This window comes from Leptonotus elevatus, chromosome 12, assembly GCF_054856555.1.
Source record: "Leptonotus elevatus isolate MCC_2025b chromosome 12, RoL_Lele_1.0, whole genome shotgun sequence".
NCBI classification, from domain to species: Eukaryota; Metazoa; Chordata; class Actinopteri; order Syngnathiformes; family Syngnathidae; genus Leptonotus; species Leptonotus elevatus.
In genome coordinates, this window is record NC_141250.1 from 10,314,917 (window position 1) to 10,334,510 (window position 19,594).

The window sequence follows — 19,594 nt, forward strand, 5'->3', positions numbered from 1 at the left end:
GCTCCATCTTAAATCTCGCTGCTTATCGCGTTCTTTGGATACAGCTGATCTTTCTCCTGCCTGCTAGACAAAATAAAGCAGGCCAGGCTAGCCGGACGCACATTTACTCGTTCAGGGAAAGCAGGCGTGAGCTGTCGGGGGACAAGCAAGACGAGACTGCAGGGTCACTGGTCAGACATCAGGGAACTTCTCTTCTCACTTCCCGCCATGAAACTCTGCGCTGTCCCTTTGAGCTAACGTTAGCATCGTCCCGACTGACAGGGACCGATGGCCAAAGAAATCCCTGAGGCGGTTAGCTTAAATTTCAATGTTGTTGTTTATTAAAAGCCACGCTCGGTCAACATGTCCTGCTCCGGCAACCTGGTTTGGGATGTAAATAAACGCCTCATCGGATACAACGAGCCAAACACCATTAGGACGAATTATTTAGGTAAGAAAAATTACAAATTGAGAAAAGCTAACGTGTTTGGAACGTAGTAGAATGTATCCCTTGTTGTTGTATGCGCCTCTGCCGAATTTACCACAGAGAAGAACACTGCATGTCCAACATCTAAATAATTTGACACATTCACACTTGTGGTCTTATATGATTGCCATGTCTGGTTTATTTTGTTGAGAAAATTGCACTGCACTTGACTTACGAAGTGAATTATTTATCCGTCCTTTCTGCGGTGCTGTCAAGCTGTGTACACCTGATTGGGTTTAATTTAAGAGTAAGACTGAAGCCCCGAATATTTGCGGCAGGTGCTGAGTTTTAGTCACTGCTGTATTTAGCTTGACAGATACACTTGAAGCTCTCATTGTGTTTAGTTACACTGCAGCAGCAGTAGAGCAGCAGGAACAGAAACAGCAGCACTCCCAGTTTATATTTAGCCCGGTAAAGGGGAAGGGGGACCACTTGTGGGTTGTGTTCCAATCATTTGCAGAAGAGGGTTCTTAGATTTTTTTTCCCCTCCCCTCAAATCAAGACTTGTATTTGAAACGTGATTCTGCCCCAGAACCAACCCCACTTGGAAAATATATCATCCTTTTCCATAACTCCCCTTTTGTGCCTGCTTGTTGACCAACAATTTGTGAACTGCAACAATTGGGGGGAAAAATCCACCTGTGAACCATATGTCATAAACCCTGTCATAGGAAACAATGCAAAGTGAATTCATTAAACTGTCATCGTGAACTCTTTATTAACTAATGTTTTAAGCAACAACATTAACCTTAAGGGGGAACTAAACCCAAGATATCAATACTCTGTTACTTTTTTTTGGTGAGTGCATATCTTTTTTATCAGCTGCTCTTTACTTAAATCTTCTAAGTATTCAAAAAATAATAATAAATAAGAACATCACATCCTCCTTTGTGTACTTGCTTATGTTGTAGCAGTAATAAATCAAATTGATGTGCAGGCTAAGCAGTTATAGAAGGAAATTAATGTGTGCGCTTTTGTGGCAGACAGTCCGTTGCTTCTTCACTGAAGCATTACAGTGCGATCCATGTTCACAAACCAGGCAAATGTATCTAATCTAACCATAACTATATATTTTTTTTCACTCGTTATTGTCTTAACAAACATCCAGACTCAATCTTAAGGTGTCAAGCTCAGTCATTCTCTGATCAATTGACCACCGATTGTGATCGGCCGATTTTTGTTGAAAAGTATGTGATTGGCATACAATTTGTCGATGAATGCCTTTCGTTGCCGATTTTTAAAAACGATCACGCGCAGCTTGTACTTTAAGCCTGCAGTCAAGGAGAGACCAGCCTGTGTGCAGTGAAGCCGTCCCCCTCAACACTGCATGGGTGCGTGACAAACCAAACGAATGCATGCATCAACATTTTTCTAACGTTAAAGAACAAACTAGCAACTGAATCATATCATATGTTTGTGCATTTTCTGTACAGTACTCTTGATTTAAGATAATGTCCTGTTTTTGTATAATAAAGAGATGGCAATATGAGAAAAAAAAATGTTAATCGATTATTAAAATAATAGTTAGTGAGTAGCTCTAAAATTGAAAAATGTGCAGCTATTGCATGTGATTGGTATCCGTATCGGCCAGTCTCCCTCATGGGTGATCTACAGTATATCGGATTTGGCAGCATAAAACCCTGACCGGAGCACCCCTAGTTAAGATTGAGGGAAGCTGTTTTCAACACTTTAAAACAGTTAATAATGTGTAAAAACAACGCACCACATGGGGACAGATGAGTGTTATAACACCTGCAAAGTCCATCTCACCCTGCAATGTGTCAGCCTTGGAGTGCCCCGGTGACTGGTAACTCTACTGGCGTGTTGACAGTCACTTTTGCAAAAATGATTTTGTCCATCATGGCGCCGCCTTAGGTTGATTATAATAATGATAGTGATTGTTTAATTCTTGCTCCACAAACGTAGTACTAATCAGAATATTGGGGTTTGACTAATACTGGCATAACAATGTCATCTTTCTAGGGGTATTCAATGTTCATCTCTCCAATAAAAGACAATTCAATACGTACAGAATCTCGATAAATGGGGTGTGATACTATTGATTGGTGGTTTATTTTGAAGTAGGGCTGTGCAATTAATCGAAATTCAGTTACAATTTAAATTATTAAACTCCACAATTACAATTGACCAAATCAGCATAATCGTCTAAAATAAGATTATTAACACAAATTTTGAGTTGTTTAAATTTATACACTTGCACCTCTTTTAAATTCTAAAATAACTCATTTAATAAATTTAGTTTCATCTAAAAGGAACTTGCATACTTATAGTGTTTCAAAGAATTTCATTTGTCTTAAATTAATCATTTTTACATTCAAACATTTTCTTGTTTTGTACCAAAAATATCTGTATCGTCCCAATCGTGATTTCAATTATTACCAAATTAATATTTGCTTTATAATCGAGCAGCCCTATTTTGAAGTGCGATGATTTGGTTTGATCAAGTGGGTTTACGATTTGGTTTCATTTGGTACGGCTGAGTTTGAGAGGGTATGATGCACTTTCTTGTCATTTTGCAATATGAATGAACTTGTCAGTAGGCTATAGTCAATAATGTGGCATTTCCTTCAAAGATATAGGCCTATATGTTTGCATTGCAATAAAATACGATTTGAGTCAGAAAGAGTGGCTTTTACATGTGATGGTTGGAATACAACAGCAAGTGACCCCGAAGTAACTATCGTTACTCATTTCAAATCGAATGAGTGGCAATTAGGGTCAAATGTTCTGCAGACCAGAACACTGCATGGAAATCACCCAGGAAGCAATATATTAAATTGGCTGACAGAGGCAGTAAATCGTGGGTTTTTGGGTCTTTATACACAATGGTCATGTATTTTATTAATATTTTGATATATAACTTTTATACTCCATATGCACAAAGAAAGTACGTGCACATTTTTTCCCCAGATGTTTTCTTGCTAAAACAATGTGATGAGACAAACCATGCATTTTTGTCTTAAATATTTGAGTATTTCTATTTATTATCGATGTCATAGAATTTTATATTTTTTATGGAATTGAATCACAACCAATCATAATTCATAAGTCTTTAAAAAAATATATATTTTATTTAATTTTTTTTACATGCTTGACTTGCACACCTCTGACCAATCCACAGTCCGTAACTTGAATGGGCATGACTCATTGATGTCTGAGGCTGGCTGTAAATCATGGAGCGTGGACTTTTCCTGAGACTTGTGAATATCATCAAATCCATTCCAAAAATGAAGCACACTTTCAATATGAAAATACTTTTTATATAGCGAAATTGGTCCTGGGACGTGCACAGCGCTTCCGTAGGGATTGCTTGGTCTAACACACTAACTACACTTTGAAGGAGAGCAACTGTGCTTGTCTCATGGCAAAATGACCAACTTTGTGTCCTAAAAGATTCTCTTTCTTTGAATTTATCTCCAGGTAGAAGAGAGTTTGTTCAGCGACTGAAACTAGAAGCAACACTGAACGTACACGATGGCTGTGTGAGTACCCGCCATGTTGACTTCAGGCCCAGAGAAACCCGAACTGACAGATATGAGTCACATGTCAAACTGTGTCACAAACACTCAAACAACTGCAGCTGAAGTTGGGTTGCACATCATAACTTGTGCTTTTTCTTTTCATTACCTCTGCCAAGCACAAACCCAGAGACATAAACAAATAACTTTGTGGATTTGTGAGAACCTTAGGAGGCAAACGCACATACACAGAGTTGACAGCAGAAAAATAAATATCAGTGTGATATCCAAAATAAGAGTTGTATTCAATAACATGCCATGAGACTGTGAGAGAGTTATTAATATTTGAGAAATAATAATTAATCCACTTGAGCTTTCACACAGCATTTCTTTTCATGTGCGCTTACTCTTTCACTCCCTTCAGGTCAACACGATATCGTGGAACGATACGGGAGAATACATCTTGTCAGGTTCAGATGATACCTACCTGGCCATTACCAACCCGTACAACAAAAAGGTCTGTATTGAACATTTTCAAATGGCAATTAAAGAAAGTTGAAATTGTGTCTTTACCAATTTAGGGGAGAAAAAGTACGCACTTAATATTGATCACTATCTTGTAAATAACATAATGCGTAGGTGTAATTAGTGTTGTTCCGATACCGTGTTTGGTCCCCGATTCCCAGAAACCCAGTTTTGCAGTGTCAGCTGATATCGTGCCGATACCTAGGGTTTCAACATGAAAACGTTGCCCTGCCATTGGTTCATAGCATTCAAGGGGCCAATAGGATATCTTGGCTCGGCGTGCAGTGAAAACGTCACAATCTGTGAATGCCGTGCACGAGCAAGACGCAAGATGCTGCATTCAAAGTCCTATATTAACTTCAGAAATAACGGTATCGGCATGTTACTTGTTAGAACTCGCCAATGCCGATACCACTGTTTTAATGAACAACACTCATTTGTTTATTTAAAAAAATGGGACAGAACATATTAATAAACATTTACAAATGTAAATATGTATGGAATTATAGCTGTTTGACTACTGGTTCATGACACTCGTTAGTTTCTCACGTGTGCTTCATGCATGTCGTTTTTCAACATTTGAATAGAAAAAGTGCTGCATTCCACACACATCCAAACAAAATGCAAAACAAAACATGTATTTCATTCTTTTTTTCATGCAAATTTTATTGAGGTTTGGCCTGTAAAAGTGGCATGTCGAAGCTTCAAATGGCCACGTTTTGTGTGACTTATTTGACTTTTGGTAAAATGATGCATCTTATAACTTCATGGAATGCGCTTTGCCAAAAAGCACTAGAAAAAGCACTGAAATGACCAACACAGCGTCAAAAGTCAAATTTTGAAGAGGTTCAGATAATGGATGGTGAGCACGTCTGCCTCACAGAGCAGAGGTCCTTGGTTCGAATCTGGCCCCTGGACTTGCTGTTTGCCGTTTGCATGTTCTCCCAGTGCCTGCGTGAGTTTTCTCCCGGCACTTCGGTTTCCTCGCACATTCCACAAACATGCATGGTAGGTTAATTGAACACACTGACTGAATTGTCCCTAGCTGTGATTGTGAGTGTGGATGATTGTTCGTCTATGTGTGCCCTGCCCTGCGATTGGCTGCCAACCAGTTCAGGTGTACCTTGACTACTTCCTGTAGAATGTTGAGAAAGACTCCCGCATGCGAGTGACCTTTTGTTCGGATAATGGCTGGATGGATGGATTTTAACGAAGGGTTTTGGTCAAATTCAGAATTGTATGACTCCACAAAAACATTTTGCAAGAAAGAAAAAGCTCACACAGATTGAGTCCTTTAAGCCTCACCGAACTACATTCTTTCAAGGCGCACGAACGTCTGGTGTGATGTCACGCATACTGTATAGAAAGGTCAAAATGCAAAGCTTTGTGTGAAATTCTGAATTGTACAACTTGAGAGCCATTAAACTGTGATGAAACCAGAGATGCAAAGATTGACAACTAACTGATTAGCAAGTGATTTGATATTTTGATAATCAATTGTTTAGCAACCAATTAATTGTAAAATGATCAAAATTCTAGAGATTTCAGCCTCGGAACAGTAAATATTCTCAGATATCTTAAGTCCTCCATGAAATCAGACTGATATCTTTGTGTTTTTACAAAATAAGACATTGGCAGGCATCTGCTTTGACTTGGCACTGTCAGTTTGAAATAATGTCCTGTGTTTGATTAAAGGGATGGAAATCAAAACTTTTTAAAAATGAATCCATTGAAATAATCGTTAATTGCAACCTATGATGAAACCAACTGTTCCCACTTTTTAGCGCCATCTTGTTTCTGCATGACTTCCTCAGGTCAAAAAGTCAATACGGTCCGGCCACCGGGCCAATATTTTCAGTGCAAAGTTCATGCCCCACACAAACGACCAGGAGATCATCTCCTGCTCCGGGGATGGAATCGTTTACTACACCCACACGGAAAAGAGTGCCGAGTTCAACAGACAGTGTCAGTTTACCTGCCATTACGGCACCGCCTACGAGGTAGACAAAAACACGTCACAAATCCCTCTGTTGACAATGTTCTCCTAATTTGGTCGTTGTTTGTGTCGGCAGATTATGACTGTACCAAACGACCCCTACACCTTCCTATCATGCGGGGAGGATGGCACTGTGCGATGGTTCGACCTCCGCATGAAAACCAGCTGCACGAAAGAGGACTGCAAAGATGTACGGTGGTGACATATTTGTGCTGTGTTTGCCGTTCAACAGAAATAGCCTCCTTAAAAGGAAACTATCACCCTTTTTTGTGTTTTATTGAACCGGTAATTAACTTGAGTGGACGTAACAATCCTGCTCCAACAACTCAAGTTTCATTCACGACATCACTTCTTGCACCTGACTCGGTGTTTTCGAGATTGCATTACACTCACTGGGCAGTTCATGAAGCACACATGCGCAATGAAATTGTATCCAAAACAAGAACTTGTTGTGCAGTGTGTGTGTGTGTGTGAAATTCGGGCAACTAGTTTCAAGGCTCGAAATAAGTGGTTTTGCGTCGCAGTCAAAAATGTCTTTTTGCCCCTTGTTTTAACACATTCAATAACAAAACTGAGAATCAAACGCCGAGACAACCCAAAGAAAAGTAGAAGAAGAAGAAGAACCACACAGACTGACCTTAATATCTTTGCTTTTTGTGCGTCACTTTGGGGTTTGACAGGACATCCTGATTAATTGCCGGAGAGCGGCAACGTCCATCTCGATCTCCCCGCTTATGCCCTACTACCTGGCGGTGGGCTGCTCGGACAGCTCTGTGCGCATCTATGACAGACGCATGCTGGGCACCAGGGCCACAGGTACGTCCGCACTGCAGTTGCAGGGAAAATAATGATATGTCGCCTTTCGATTTATACTTGTAGTTCCCAATGACAGACTGCGGCAATAATGATATCCTAAGTCTTTAACATTAAACAAGGATGAGGAAACATGTTTCTATCAGTTGTGGCGGAACTGGAGACTATCCCAGCTGGCTCTGGGTTCGCGACGATAAAGCTATCGATCCCTTTGCTAGGTAACTACATGGGCCGCGGGACGACGGGCATGTGCGTGAGGTTCGTGCCCGCTCATCTGTCCAACAAGTCGTGTCGCGTGACGTCGCTATGCTACAGTGAGGATGGCCAGGAGGTGCTGGTCAGCTATTCATCCGACTACATCTACCTGTTTGACCCCAAAGACGACCAAGCCCGAGAGCTGAAGGGCCCCTCGGAGGAAAGGAGAGAGGAGGTAAGTACAACAGAGGTCTCAGTACGAGCTAGCTCGCAAGCTAACCTTGCCTTCTCTCGGCCGGCAGACCACTAACCACTGATGTCTCGCTAGGCATGCTTCCCAAAATTTGAGAAAACTAAGATGGTGAACAACAGTTTACGCAGGGGTGTCCAAACTTTTTTCCTCAAGCGGAGAAATAGAATGTAAGGGCCCCTTTATTATGTTAATCACCAAAATGAGAATTAAAGCAAGAGACATCAGGAGTAAGTTGATATATTTTAGGATCATTCATTGGACCTTGACAAATAGCAGAAAGTGGAGGAAACCATTTTTGCGTGAATAAAGAGAAATTTAGTTGCACTAATTAGTTGTACATTTTTGCAACATGGAAAAGTAGCGGCTTTGCCAGACAATAGCGATGTAGCTTGAGATGACCCTCTCGTGCAGGGGTGTCAAACTCATGAGCTCAGGGGCCGCATGGAGGAAAATATATTACGAAGTGGGCCGGATCGGTAAAAGAAATGGTATTTAACCTAAAAACAATTGCCGTCAATTATATGCATATTTTCGCTATTTGTGGGCCAGCCCTAAATTACGGAGCTCAACTGTAATAATAGTGTTCAAAAAAATAACACAAAGTATTTTATATATATATATATATATATATATATATATATATATATAATATTTGTGCTCCCAGTAATTTAATTTGTGTCATATTTAACACGTTTATGTCGTTCTATGATTTTTAATTATAATTTTTTTAAACAAACCGTGACTTCAGGTTGTGTGTAAAATACATGACATTCAGGACGATCCTGTGTACAAGTTGCATTGCTCATCTGAGGACTGCTTGTGAAATTACAAATGTATACGTTTTGATTGTGGCCAGCTGATTAATTGGTCCGACATTCCCAAAAAAACATTTTGCTTTCCAAAATCGTCTTGTGGTTCGCATTAAACCCCTTTGCGATCCTGATCCGACCCGCGGGCCGTATGTTTGACCCCCCTGCTCTAGTTAAAACTGTCAGGTAGATGGACTGTTGTAGCGTGGCAAATGCCGCAAATCAGCCAGAAAATTAAAGTGAGGAGAAAAGAAACAGGCATGCTATGCTCTTATTTGTACCACTGTTGCAGTGTTTTTCCTACACTCAACCGTGGAGGTCATGACATGGGAGCGCTTATATTTTGGAAAGGGGATCCGTCCGAGGAATTGCGTCTTAAATGTGCTCCATCATGGTGCCAGTGTTTCAAAGCCTCGTGATTTCAGCTGTGGCGAGATGCAACCCAACATTCCTTTCCAAATACAGCAACTCATGCACACTGTGTTCCCACTCGCCTCAAATAGTTCAAGTGGATGTTCTGTTAGTGGTGGGCGGTGGGTCTCCCCCCCCCCCCCCCTCCACCTGCAGCTCTACTTCCTCTGATTGAGTGTGCACGTCACTCCACTTGTTACCACCTCAGACCCTGACTTCCTCATTTAAGTGGGTGATACTCTTTAAGACCTCTGTCTTCTATTTTTGTCCCTTGCAGAGATGGAGACAGCATGGGAAAGGGTGGAGGGGGTGGAGGGGCTGAAGGGTAATGGAAAGTGAAGGCAACGTCGGTGGTGTGCCGTGAGAGAAGGGCATACTGACAGTGTGCAGTGTTTGGCTTTGGCAGCACAGCTATTTTTGAACACGCTTTGATTGACAAACTGCTAATCTCAGTGCGTGTGTGTGCGTGCGCGCGCGTGCGTTTCCACAGCTGAGGCAGCCGCCAGTGAAGCGCCTCCGTCTGCGAGGTGACTGGTCAGACACCGGACCCCGAGCTCGTCCCGAGAGCGAGAGGGAGAGAGATGGTAAGTATATCACGGTTGACCGCCAACAACATGATGCCTGCGAATTCATCTCCACTTGGCCGATATTCCAACAAGTCAGAATAAGGTTATACAAACATAATACACTCGTTAACTACACCTATACAAAGTACAGAAATTAATTTAAATTGTGTTTTTTCCATATCAAGAGTTTAGGCACTCAATATTTTGTGGCTGCCTGTATGTGTGTTTTGATCAGTTTAAAAGCAGAGAAACTTGTTTCACAGGAGGCAACACTAATGCAATTTTTTAAACCCTAAATAGGAGAGGAAAACCCCACCAAAGTAATTTAACATTAATTAAAGATGCCCTTCATTGTTTACAGCCAATCGAGATGGCACATTTCATTAGCTTTGCTGCCTAACATTTGCTGTAATGTCACCTTTTTGCCAGCCCACCTAGGGAAAATACATTTTGTATTTGGGTAGTTATTCTCCCTCACAGGAGCGCTTGCTGTTCACTATGGCGCAGCTCATGAAGGTGGGGTAGCGGGGTAAACAATTCTGTTTTCGTGTGTGGAACCTGAGCGACTGTATTTAAAACAATTGCATTGCTTCATTTATAACATCCACAGAGATTTTCTTGTGGACAGGTCACAATTTTCCTTGTTGTCATTAGTGTCAGGGCTGAGCTGAGTCTAATGTATCTCAGCGGAGTTTGAGCGAGAGACGGATGGGGTACACTGTAGACTGGTCAACAGTCAATCACGGGGCACATACAGTATAGAACAGATAAACATTAACACTCACATTCACACCTATGGACAATTTAGAGTGCTAGAATTAATTTAGCATTCTGACTTGGCATTCATGTTTTTGGAATGTGGGAGGATGGTGTCCCAATCTTCACTTCCCATGGCGTTATGTCATTCCCGTTAGTGAACAGTTGTAATAGAGCTTACATTATTTTGGAAGCTGTTTTTTTCTTTTGAACAACTTAACATGCAGTTTTATAAGCAGTTGGAAGATGCATGGCAGGATACATTAATTTGTGGTCGTCTGTGAATACGACAATCTTTGCAATGGCTGTCATTTGTTGGATCTCATGAGATTGTGCAAGTGTATCTCATGTTGTGTCCAGTGGCAGTTACATCTCATCAACTCCTGATATTTACGCATGTGTTGGTGTGTTATATATAACCCGAACTTCTTTCATCAACTTGTCACGTCCTTTATTCTTAGTCGTGTTTGCGCCCCTTAATGATGCAGAAAATAAACGCATGCTATAGTTGTTCCTATTTCTATTTTTCTCTCTCAGGGGAGCAGAGCCCCAATGTGTCTCTTATGCAGAGGATGTCGGACATGTTGTCACGCTGGTTCGAGGAAGCCAGTGAGGCTCAGAGCAGTAGAGGAACTCGCCCTCAGTCGCGACCCCGAGGTGTAACTTTTTTTTTTTTAATATATAGACATGTTTTAAATAAGAATTGTTTATTAGGTGTCTAATATCTGTTATTTGTAATCGTCTTGATTCCAGGAACGGCTGTTCGCCCCAATATTCCCGCTGCCACTGTAGGTGCCTCCAACCAGGGGACCAGCGCCTCCGAGAGGCCTGCAACAACCGATGCACCGGATGTGCAAACCAGTCCTGCTGTGTCCTCTTCCTCGTCCGCATCAGCAGCAGCTGCTACCGTACTTCCCTCTTCCAGCACATCATCAGTCGAGAGGTCAGCAGAGTCATCCTCAGGGTTGCGGAGACAGACTCCCACTGCAGGGACCACGGCATCCGCCGTGTCGGAAACGGCGCTGTCCGGTAAGTGTCCCCCTGGCCCTGGCATGTATATTATAAAAGGTGACATTTTATAGAAGAAATACTCTTTGATTGTTCATATTTGAGAGTGCTAACTGGCCATATGGGTGAAGTTATATAGCTTAAAATACCATCGATGCCAGAAAATTTACCTTTAAACTCTGTGCAAAGTTGACATTTTGATGTTGGCCCCTCTCATGACTATAAAAAATAGTTTGATGAAGCATTGAAACACAGGATAACTGTCTTAATTTGTAGAAACATATAATATGTCTCTTTTTAATGTTTGAGTAGTCTACATGGGTGTGGGCGCGTGAAGCCTTTCTTCTCAAGCAGCAGTTCCTCTCCTTCAACATCATGTCCTCCACTTCCTGTCCTCCCCTCCATAATATCCACCCTTTCTCCCTCCAACCCCTCCATCAGAGTACGGCCCTCATCGGCTGCCCATAAGTTTAGTGTGTAGGCGTTTGCAGAGGTTACTTCGCCTGGCCGACCCCCCAGGACAGGGGCGGCGAGCGGCCCCTTCTTCTGCCTCCTCCTCTTCTTCCTCTGCACTCCCAGAAAGACTGGAAGCCACTGCTGCTCCTGAGACGCAACCCCATTCAGGTTACCCTCACCCCAACCCCCTTCGTGTCTTTTTTCTTTTGCCTGCCCCCCCCCCCCCCCGCCCCCTCCTCTCCTTGCCATCTTACCCTTGAGTTTGAGCTTGTGTTAGGCTCCACAATGACCACTAATCCCACTGTGATCGCCCCTCCATTCACAGAAATACCACCATGTGCTTATTAACATGCCACGAGCCTCTTTTTTTAAGTCGATATCAATTTCATTCATTCACCATAACAGGGCGGTAAAAGAGTGTGTGGAACTTCACACCCATGTCCCGCCATTATGGGATATACCATTTACAGTATGACTCTAATATTGTACAAAAAGGAGGCCTGTTGGCGGGACAACTTGGTCACCCCTTAAGTTGTGACCCACAAGAGGGCAGAAAAATCTTTTATGCAACGTTACTGCAAACGTTGTGCATCAAAGCCATAACAAAGAACCAGCAAGGGTAACTAATATTGCTTTCACATAGTGTAAGGACATACTCAATCAAATGTGTATCTTGTGGTATGATCTAAAATACAGCATAGACAATGACAATTGCTTTAACCTCCTAAGGCCCAAGCAGTTTTTTACATGCAAAGTGCTGCCCACGTACGTGGCCACTAAGCCTTAGGAGGTTAAACAAAACAGGACACCCCAGTGCTGACATTATGGGATATCTTACACGCAGGTGGCATCCCTGGTACTTCCTTTGAAATTGGAAAATTGTGTTGTCTCTGTAATTTATACAGAACAAACATGGCTAAGAGGAGAGCAAATACATTACAACGTTCCCTGCCCTGCCTTTCCCGCATTCTCATGTTTAGACACCTGGCTCAGATATGACCTCAGATTCAAAGGGTACAATATTTGCAGGACAGTCTGGTTATGTAACTTGGAAAAATACCCTCCTGAACACGCTGTGTAAAAGGCGATTATTAAAGCCTTTCTGTCGCGTCCTCCTGTAACATGCTGCATCGCTGCAGTTTCACTTGCTGCCCTAACCCTGTTAGTGGCCCCAGCATGTACAGAGTAGACTATTTGCTTTACTGGCAGTTCATATCTTTTAGAACGGTTTTAAGTTCCCTCTCCAATAATTGACCTTTGCCGATTGCTGTTGTGCTGACCGCATGTCTGGCATCATGTGTAAGGGAAAGGAGGAGCAGCGTTTACTGCATTGCCAAGTATGAATTAAAGATGCTATATTAATGTTCTTCACAGCCAGTTATATCAGTCAAGGTTTGTTGGTGGTGTTGTGCAACAACTAATTTCTAATAGACCGCATTTTTTTCTCTTGTTTAATTTAGGAGACATCGTCTGAATGCAATGAATCGATTGCTTTTATTCATTGACTGTGCATTGTGCAATTCCAATGTTTGGCCTGCAGGTGGTGCTTATATATTTTTTTATATACAGCTTGTTTTATTTTTGTGTTGCAGATTCTCCTTCATCGGTGGTTAACAAGCAGCTGGGATCCATGACTCTGGATGAGCAGCAGGGTGTGTCTTGAAACCACACGTTCCCATTCCTGTCCTCTAATGAGATTGATATAAAATTTTCATAAAACATTAATGCTTCAGAGATTGGCGCTAACTTTTGGTAGGCTTTGTTTTCCTACAAAACTAAAGCAAGAGAAACATGCCCAAGTATAATACATCCCTGTAAACAACGACTACAATAATGAGCATCACTAAAGTGTCACTTCCTGTTCTAGCCCCAGTGCTGATTCGCGAGCTAACAGCCAATTAGAGTGATTTAATGTCATGACAGCCTGAATCCGCCAAAAACACCCCGCAGACGCTATCCAATGGGATCCAACGTTACGACATTGATTTATACATTATTCAGACAGCACATACTGATGGCCGGCTACTTCCTGACTTCTGAAGTCTGATTGATGTATCGAGGCCCTTCGTCTCTCAAATGAGTTGTCATGTCAAAAGTACTTTCGTGACACCAATTACTGCTTTCCTATTAGACGTGGCTTTGGTGCCATCTTGTGGCATTTTATGGTGTTATAGAAAGAGCACAAAAATATGTGAATGTGAGTTTTTCTGCTTTTTCCAGTATCTGTAAGTGAACAATATATCTATGAATTGATTTCTTTCTTTCTTTGTTTTGCTGATTCTTCCTGTTGGCACGTTGCGTGTGCGCACTTACCTCACAGGAGGCGTATCTGTTCCACAATCTGATGATGCTCGTCTGCCAGCAAAATGCAGCCCTCCCTCCACCTCCACTTCCAGCACCAGCCGATCCAGTGCGGCGGAGCCGGTGCTCAGCTTGCACTACAGCTCGGAGGGAACCACCGCCAGCACCATCAAGCTGGACTTCACTGATGAATGGTAAGCCCATGGAAGACGTTTTTGTCCAACACATGAACTTAGAACTGTGCAGTTCAGTTTGCATAAAACAAGCCACATAAGAAAATGTTGTGAAATGGTTTTGCTTCTTCAGGAGCAGCAGCACAGCCAGCTCTCAGGGCAGTGGCGGTCCCAAAGCATCTGACACAGTGCAGAGCCGACAGAGTGTATCCACAGAGAACCCTGTGCTGGAGCAACGTGAGTTATGTCTTTACCGTCAAATGTTAACATATCAACGGTCAAGTATAATCTAAGAAATGTGTAAGAAAATATGAGCACTGACAAAACACAGACCTCTTCCAAGGCAAAAAGCTTCACTTGAAAAATTGTGCTTTTTACCTGATTTTGTCCAGTAAAAAGTTTGACACTCAAAACTAATCACAAATGTAAAAATGCATTTGTGATTCTTTGGGGATCAATAATGTTTGAGCTGTCAATGCCTCTGATACCACAAAGACTGATTGTCCAACTTATAAAATGCCACTTTTAATTCTTCATTCATTTGATGTACTGTGTATTTGCAGTGTACCTGAAAGGAAAGTGGTACGGCTATCAATTAGCACAGCGGTTCTTAACATTTGTTTTTACCTTGGAGCCCAATTTGTTCTCGTACAAAGTAGCCTGGGGCCCATTCACATATTCCTGTACATATTATATTCTGTTGACTTTTATGTTTGTATTCATAAATCAAAAGAAATAATAATTGGACTTTACCTCTGGGGAAAAAACGATGGAAGTTGTTTTCTTTTGGTGAGGTTTGTCATAACCTTTGATTTTTTTTTTTTAAATACTTGTCCATGATTTTCACTGTTAGCCCCCCCAACTTACCTATGTAAAAATAAATAACCAACCTATGTCTTATCACCATCTAGTGGCAGAAAGCTATTATTGTGACTGAATATCTCCATAAATCAACAACTCTGATGTACTGACTTGATAATATATGATGCCCTTGCAGCTCAAAGGGGAAAATGTGAAAATCTTTTGTGCGGCCCACTCGTTGGCGCTTATGTCTGGCAAGGTTGGGCCGCAGCCCTATGGTTAGAAATGACTGGATTAGCAGACGCAAACAAACAGCAGAGTAGAATCACTGCACAGCAAAAAAAACAACTTTAATACAATGGTTACATATTCACAGGTGACGGCAAAATCTAATGTTGGTGACCCACCACGAACATTTCTGTGGGAAACATTGTGGCTGTAATGTCTTATTTTGCGGCTCTGATAAATGCCGTCATCGGTCGGATCAGCAAATTAAGATGTTACACTATCACAAAATGTGCATAAACTAACAAACGATCGGCTTTTCTGATATAGCCAATCAGATTGATGGAAAATCTACATCTATTTTTTAGGTCCTTCCCAATGAGGTGCATCAACTGCACGGTCATTGTGTTATAATCTTTTTGCATATTTCTTTAGCTTCTTCCTACATGTTTGACCAATGTCAAAAAGTGCTTCATCTGCCTAGATGTTTTTTTATTTTAACAGGGATATGAATCTTTTCCCCTCATCTACGTTTGACTCTTTAGGGCAGCAGAGTGGGACAGATCCTCCCTGTGACGCCTCCTGCTCCAGTGCTCGCAACAGACAGGCCGACAATGGCCTACCGGAAGGCTCCTCTGAGGGGAACACCACGGAAAGGAGTCCCGCTGACCCGCCGGAGGACACTTCGGGGGACTGCCGGAGACAGGAGCCCCCAGGGGAGGAGGGGCCGAATGTGGTTGCTGCCGTAGATGAGGGCCAGAGCCAACCCGCACGGGGGAACCAGGACTCTGACGACAGCGACGACGACCCCATCCTCATCCCGTCAACCAGGTTTAGAGGACAGGGTCAGAGGTACGTTACACGGGCAGACTCTCATGATGTCTACATGGTGCCGTTTCGAATTTGTCAACTTTTATCATTGATTGTCATATTGCATATCTAGAGTAAATTCCAGAGGATCTGCAGTAGGAGATAGAATGATCAGGTAACAGTGTGTGTCATGAGGACAACTAACGCACACACACAGAAAACTAACTGTTGTGCATGTGGATACTGACTCCACTGAGTGTGTGATGCACCGAGTCGGACTCATACAAATGATGGATGAGAATAATTTGGCCATGGTACCCACAGACACATCAGGTAGCCCCCAAGGACCACATGAGGAGCCCAGAGGCCTGTTTTAAAAATAGCTCACTGGTAATGGGACATTGTGATTTTCAAGGAATGTTGTTGAAGTGATCGTTTGAAAATATGTTTGTAAAGTGTTGCATATTGGTATTCATCCGTATCCAATCGGATCACTTCACATAAAAAAAAAAAAAACGTACGCCAAATGTACTGTGTACTAAAACATGTTAACGGTTGTTTACATCATATTGGGGCGGCATGGCTCAGTAGAAGAGTGGACGTCACTCAACCCAGAGGTTAGAGGTTCGATCACACGCCCTTGTGACCATGTCGAAGTGTCCTTAAGCAGGATACTGAACCCCCAGATGTTCCTGATGCTGCACTTAACAGGTGCAAAAGCGCTATACAAGTAAAGACCAAGACCATATTTGGTCATAGTGCCTACCTACCACTAGGCAGACCTATTGTGTCAATGTATGTGTAGATACTAAAACAATATGTAGTGCTGTGCTTTATACAAAGATCAGGAGCCAGATATAAAGTCACGTCATTTATTTTTAACAATTTGGCATGTAAAAAGGTACTTTTCCCTTCAAGTTGTGTACTGCGTGGCTCGAACATGGACAGTGAGCCTTCACCTGGGTTTAAACTAAATACACACGTGGCGGAAACCCCCACAAATCCACATTACATTTCACAGCACTCCGGTATATAAACAAAGGTGATACTCTAGCACAAAACACAGCACCACAAAAAAAAAAAAAACGAAATGGCACCCGACATTGCAAACGGCAAAGCCCCACAGTGGCCATTCGGGCATCAGTATTGTAAAGGGAAGTGACCTGAAAATAACAATACAACAACAAAAAATACAAAAATAAGTTAGCTCAACCTTCACAACCCTGCTAGTCCAAATAGACAGGTCGCCGGTGGGGCGGATTAAATGAAAAGGCAGCCTATAATCGATCTAAAACGACAGCAGGTAGCAGCAGAAAATAACTGTAAAAAACAGACAAAATTAGAGTATTTGCAATCATAAACTGTTTTAAAAACGTAATTTAATCAACACAATTCTTGCGTAAGTCCTTGGCACCAAAGCCTCATGTAGTCCTGTCATACAAAAAGTTATTAAAACTAACACATAATTGCTATCTGCATCACACACAAAACATCAAAGCTCAAAACAGTCTAAAAAAATCACTCAGCAACAATTTCACTCTTGGTGAGCACATACGCACGAGCCCAGCAATCACTCTGGTTCACCACACACACCTGCTATTATTTCAACCTAATTTGGTTAAAGGACTACAGCGACCCCTTGAGGTGCCACTTGCTACAAATATGACACACGATGATTTTTTGAGCTTGAGTTCCAGTGACTGTTTTTTTGTTTTGTTTTTGCCTGTTACAAGCTTGAGTCAGTTCTAAATCAGAAGCATGAGTTTAATAAAAAAAAAGCAGCTTGCGTGTTGAGTCACACGCTGTCCTCGTGTTTCAGACGCTCAGCGGCGGCTCGCATCCAGGAGTTGTTTCGCAGGAGGAAAGAGAGAAGGGAGATGGAAGAGAGCGAGACGCAGAACATCAGGAGGCCTTCGGTCAAAATGGTGTACAAGGGCCACCGCAACTCTCGCACTATGGTACACACCTTGACGGCTTTCGGCATTCATTTTATATAGTGCTTGTCCTAACCCGGCTGACTTTAGGTGAGAGACCCTGGACTGCTCACCAGTCAATCGCAAGGCATATGTAGACAAACAAGCATTCAGACACACAAATTAGAGTACATTAAAACTAAAGCAAAAGTGAGTTAATTTTTGCTAAATTGCCCATAGATGTGAAAATATGTGGCCTGCGAGTGTCTGGTGACAAATCCACAGTGTACCACGCCTGTCTCAGTCCCATAGTCAGCTGGCATTGCTTCCAGCTCGCCCATGACTGTAATCAGGGCAAGTTCTATCGAAAACAACACACATGACACACTTTTGAGTTCTCATCGTTTTTGTCTACTAAGCAAATGTTTGCTTTTCTTGTACCAGATAAAGGAGTCCTGCTTCTGGGGCAACAAGTTTGTGATGAGCGGATCCGACTGCGGCCACATCTTCATCTGGGACCGGCACACCGCCGAGCACCTCATGCTGCTGGAGGCCGACAACCATGTGGTCAACTGCCTGCAGCCACACCCCTTCGATCCCAGTGAGTCCCCCTTGAACCCGCCCCCGCTTTTATCGTCGACCTATCGCTCCACCACACTCATGGTTTCCCTCTGCCATCCAGTTCTGGCCTCATCCGGCATCGACTATGACATCAAGATCTGGTCACCGTTGGAGCAGTCTGCATCTTTCAACAGTGTTCTTGCTGATGAGGTATGATCATTTGAACTTGATGTGTGGGCAGGCACTCCAGAGACCCAATTATTTATTTATTATTATTTGTATACAAGCCATTAAAAAGGCTAGTTTTTATAATAGGTCTCTTTTTTAAGACTTTTTTTTTTGTCCATTTGGCAGGTGATAACGCGGAACGAGCTGATGCTGGAGGAGACGAGGAACACAATAACAGTGCCTGCCTCCTTCATGCTGCGAATGCTGGCATCCCTCAATCACATCAGATCAGGTACACCTTTTGCAACATGCTCTTGTCAACTTTTTGCCTTCAGATCCCCTAATTTGAGAACCTTTTTCCAGATCGTCTCGAAGGTGACCGCTCTGAAGGATCAGGCCAAGAAAATGAGGACGAGCACTAGATGGGTGATTTTTGTTTTTATTTTTTGGGGGGCTGGAGAGCACTTCTTTGTACAAGTGTAGAATACTACCTTTTGAATACCCATTTCCCCGCCACCTTTTTTTTTTTTGTAAAGAGACTTTCTTACCAATGGTCATGTAAAAGAGTGAACTACGTTTGTGTGAAAGCAAAGGCGTTCTTATACATTACTGTGAGAGGCGGGTGGTGTTTAAGTGCAATATTATTCTCTGTCAGGAGCGAGTTATCATAATAGATTTTCAGTGTTATGTTGGATTTGAAGCAATGTAAACAAGGGTACTGGTTTGCTTTTATTGGAGAGGAGAGAGAGAAAAATAGCTCGTCTCGATAAAAATCTTTTTCAAAATTTGGAAGAAAAAAAATAAAGCGACAAGGCATCTTAAAGATGTCTGTGACAAATGTGCTGATGACCCATCATTTGGCTGGCCCACTGCATGTGCACTGCATGTGATGTGAACAAAACAGCACTG

At 42.3% G+C, this 19,594-nt stretch overlaps 1 protein-coding gene across 3 annotated transcripts; it reads left to right on the top strand.

Annotated features, from left to right (window-relative positions):
• Positions 1-30: 30 nt before the first annotated feature.
• dcaf6 (ddb1 and cul4 associated factor 6) lies at positions 31-19,527 on the top strand. Of its 3 annotated transcripts, XM_086091050.1 has the most exons (21): positions 31-430; positions 3,908-3,969; positions 4,370-4,462; positions 6,285-6,470; positions 6,543-6,656; positions 7,147-7,282; positions 7,498-7,709; positions 9,438-9,531; positions 10,807-10,926; positions 11,023-11,298; positions 11,719-11,901; positions 13,326-13,385; positions 14,054-14,228; positions 14,341-14,444; positions 15,779-16,085; positions 16,177-16,218; positions 17,863-18,001; positions 18,401-18,557; positions 18,639-18,727; positions 18,872-18,977; positions 19,049-19,527. In XM_086091050.1, exons 1-21 carry the CDS (start codon positions 343-345, stop codon positions 19,105-19,107), a joined length of 2,802 nt encoding a protein of 933 aa, XP_085947176.1. In that variant the 5' UTR covers positions 31-342; the 3' UTR covers positions 19,108-19,527. The 3 variants fall into 3 exon arrangements, with proteins under 3 accessions (XP_085947176.1, XP_085947177.1, XP_085947178.1); XM_086091051.1 differs by lacking the exon at positions 16,177-16,218 and having other exon boundaries at positions 34-430; XM_086091052.1 differs by lacking the exon at positions 11,719-11,901 and having other exon boundaries at positions 34-430.
• The last annotated feature ends 67 nt before the right edge of the window (positions 19,528-19,594 follow it).

Excerpts from the sequence above, each read along its gene's own strand:
- dcaf6 (XM_086091050.1), top strand. The coding sequence starts at position 343 with ATGTCCTGCTCCGGCAACCTGGTTTGGGATGTAAATAAACGCCTCATC. Across the intron at positions 3,970-4,369 it reads TGAACGTACACGATGGCTGT|GTCAACACGATATCGTGGAA; the intron begins GTGAGTACCCGC and ends CACTCCCTTCAG. Across the intron at positions 7,283-7,497 it reads GCTGGGCACCAGGGCCACAG|GTAACTACATGGGCCGCGGG; the intron begins GTACGTCCGCAC and ends TCCCTTTGCTAG.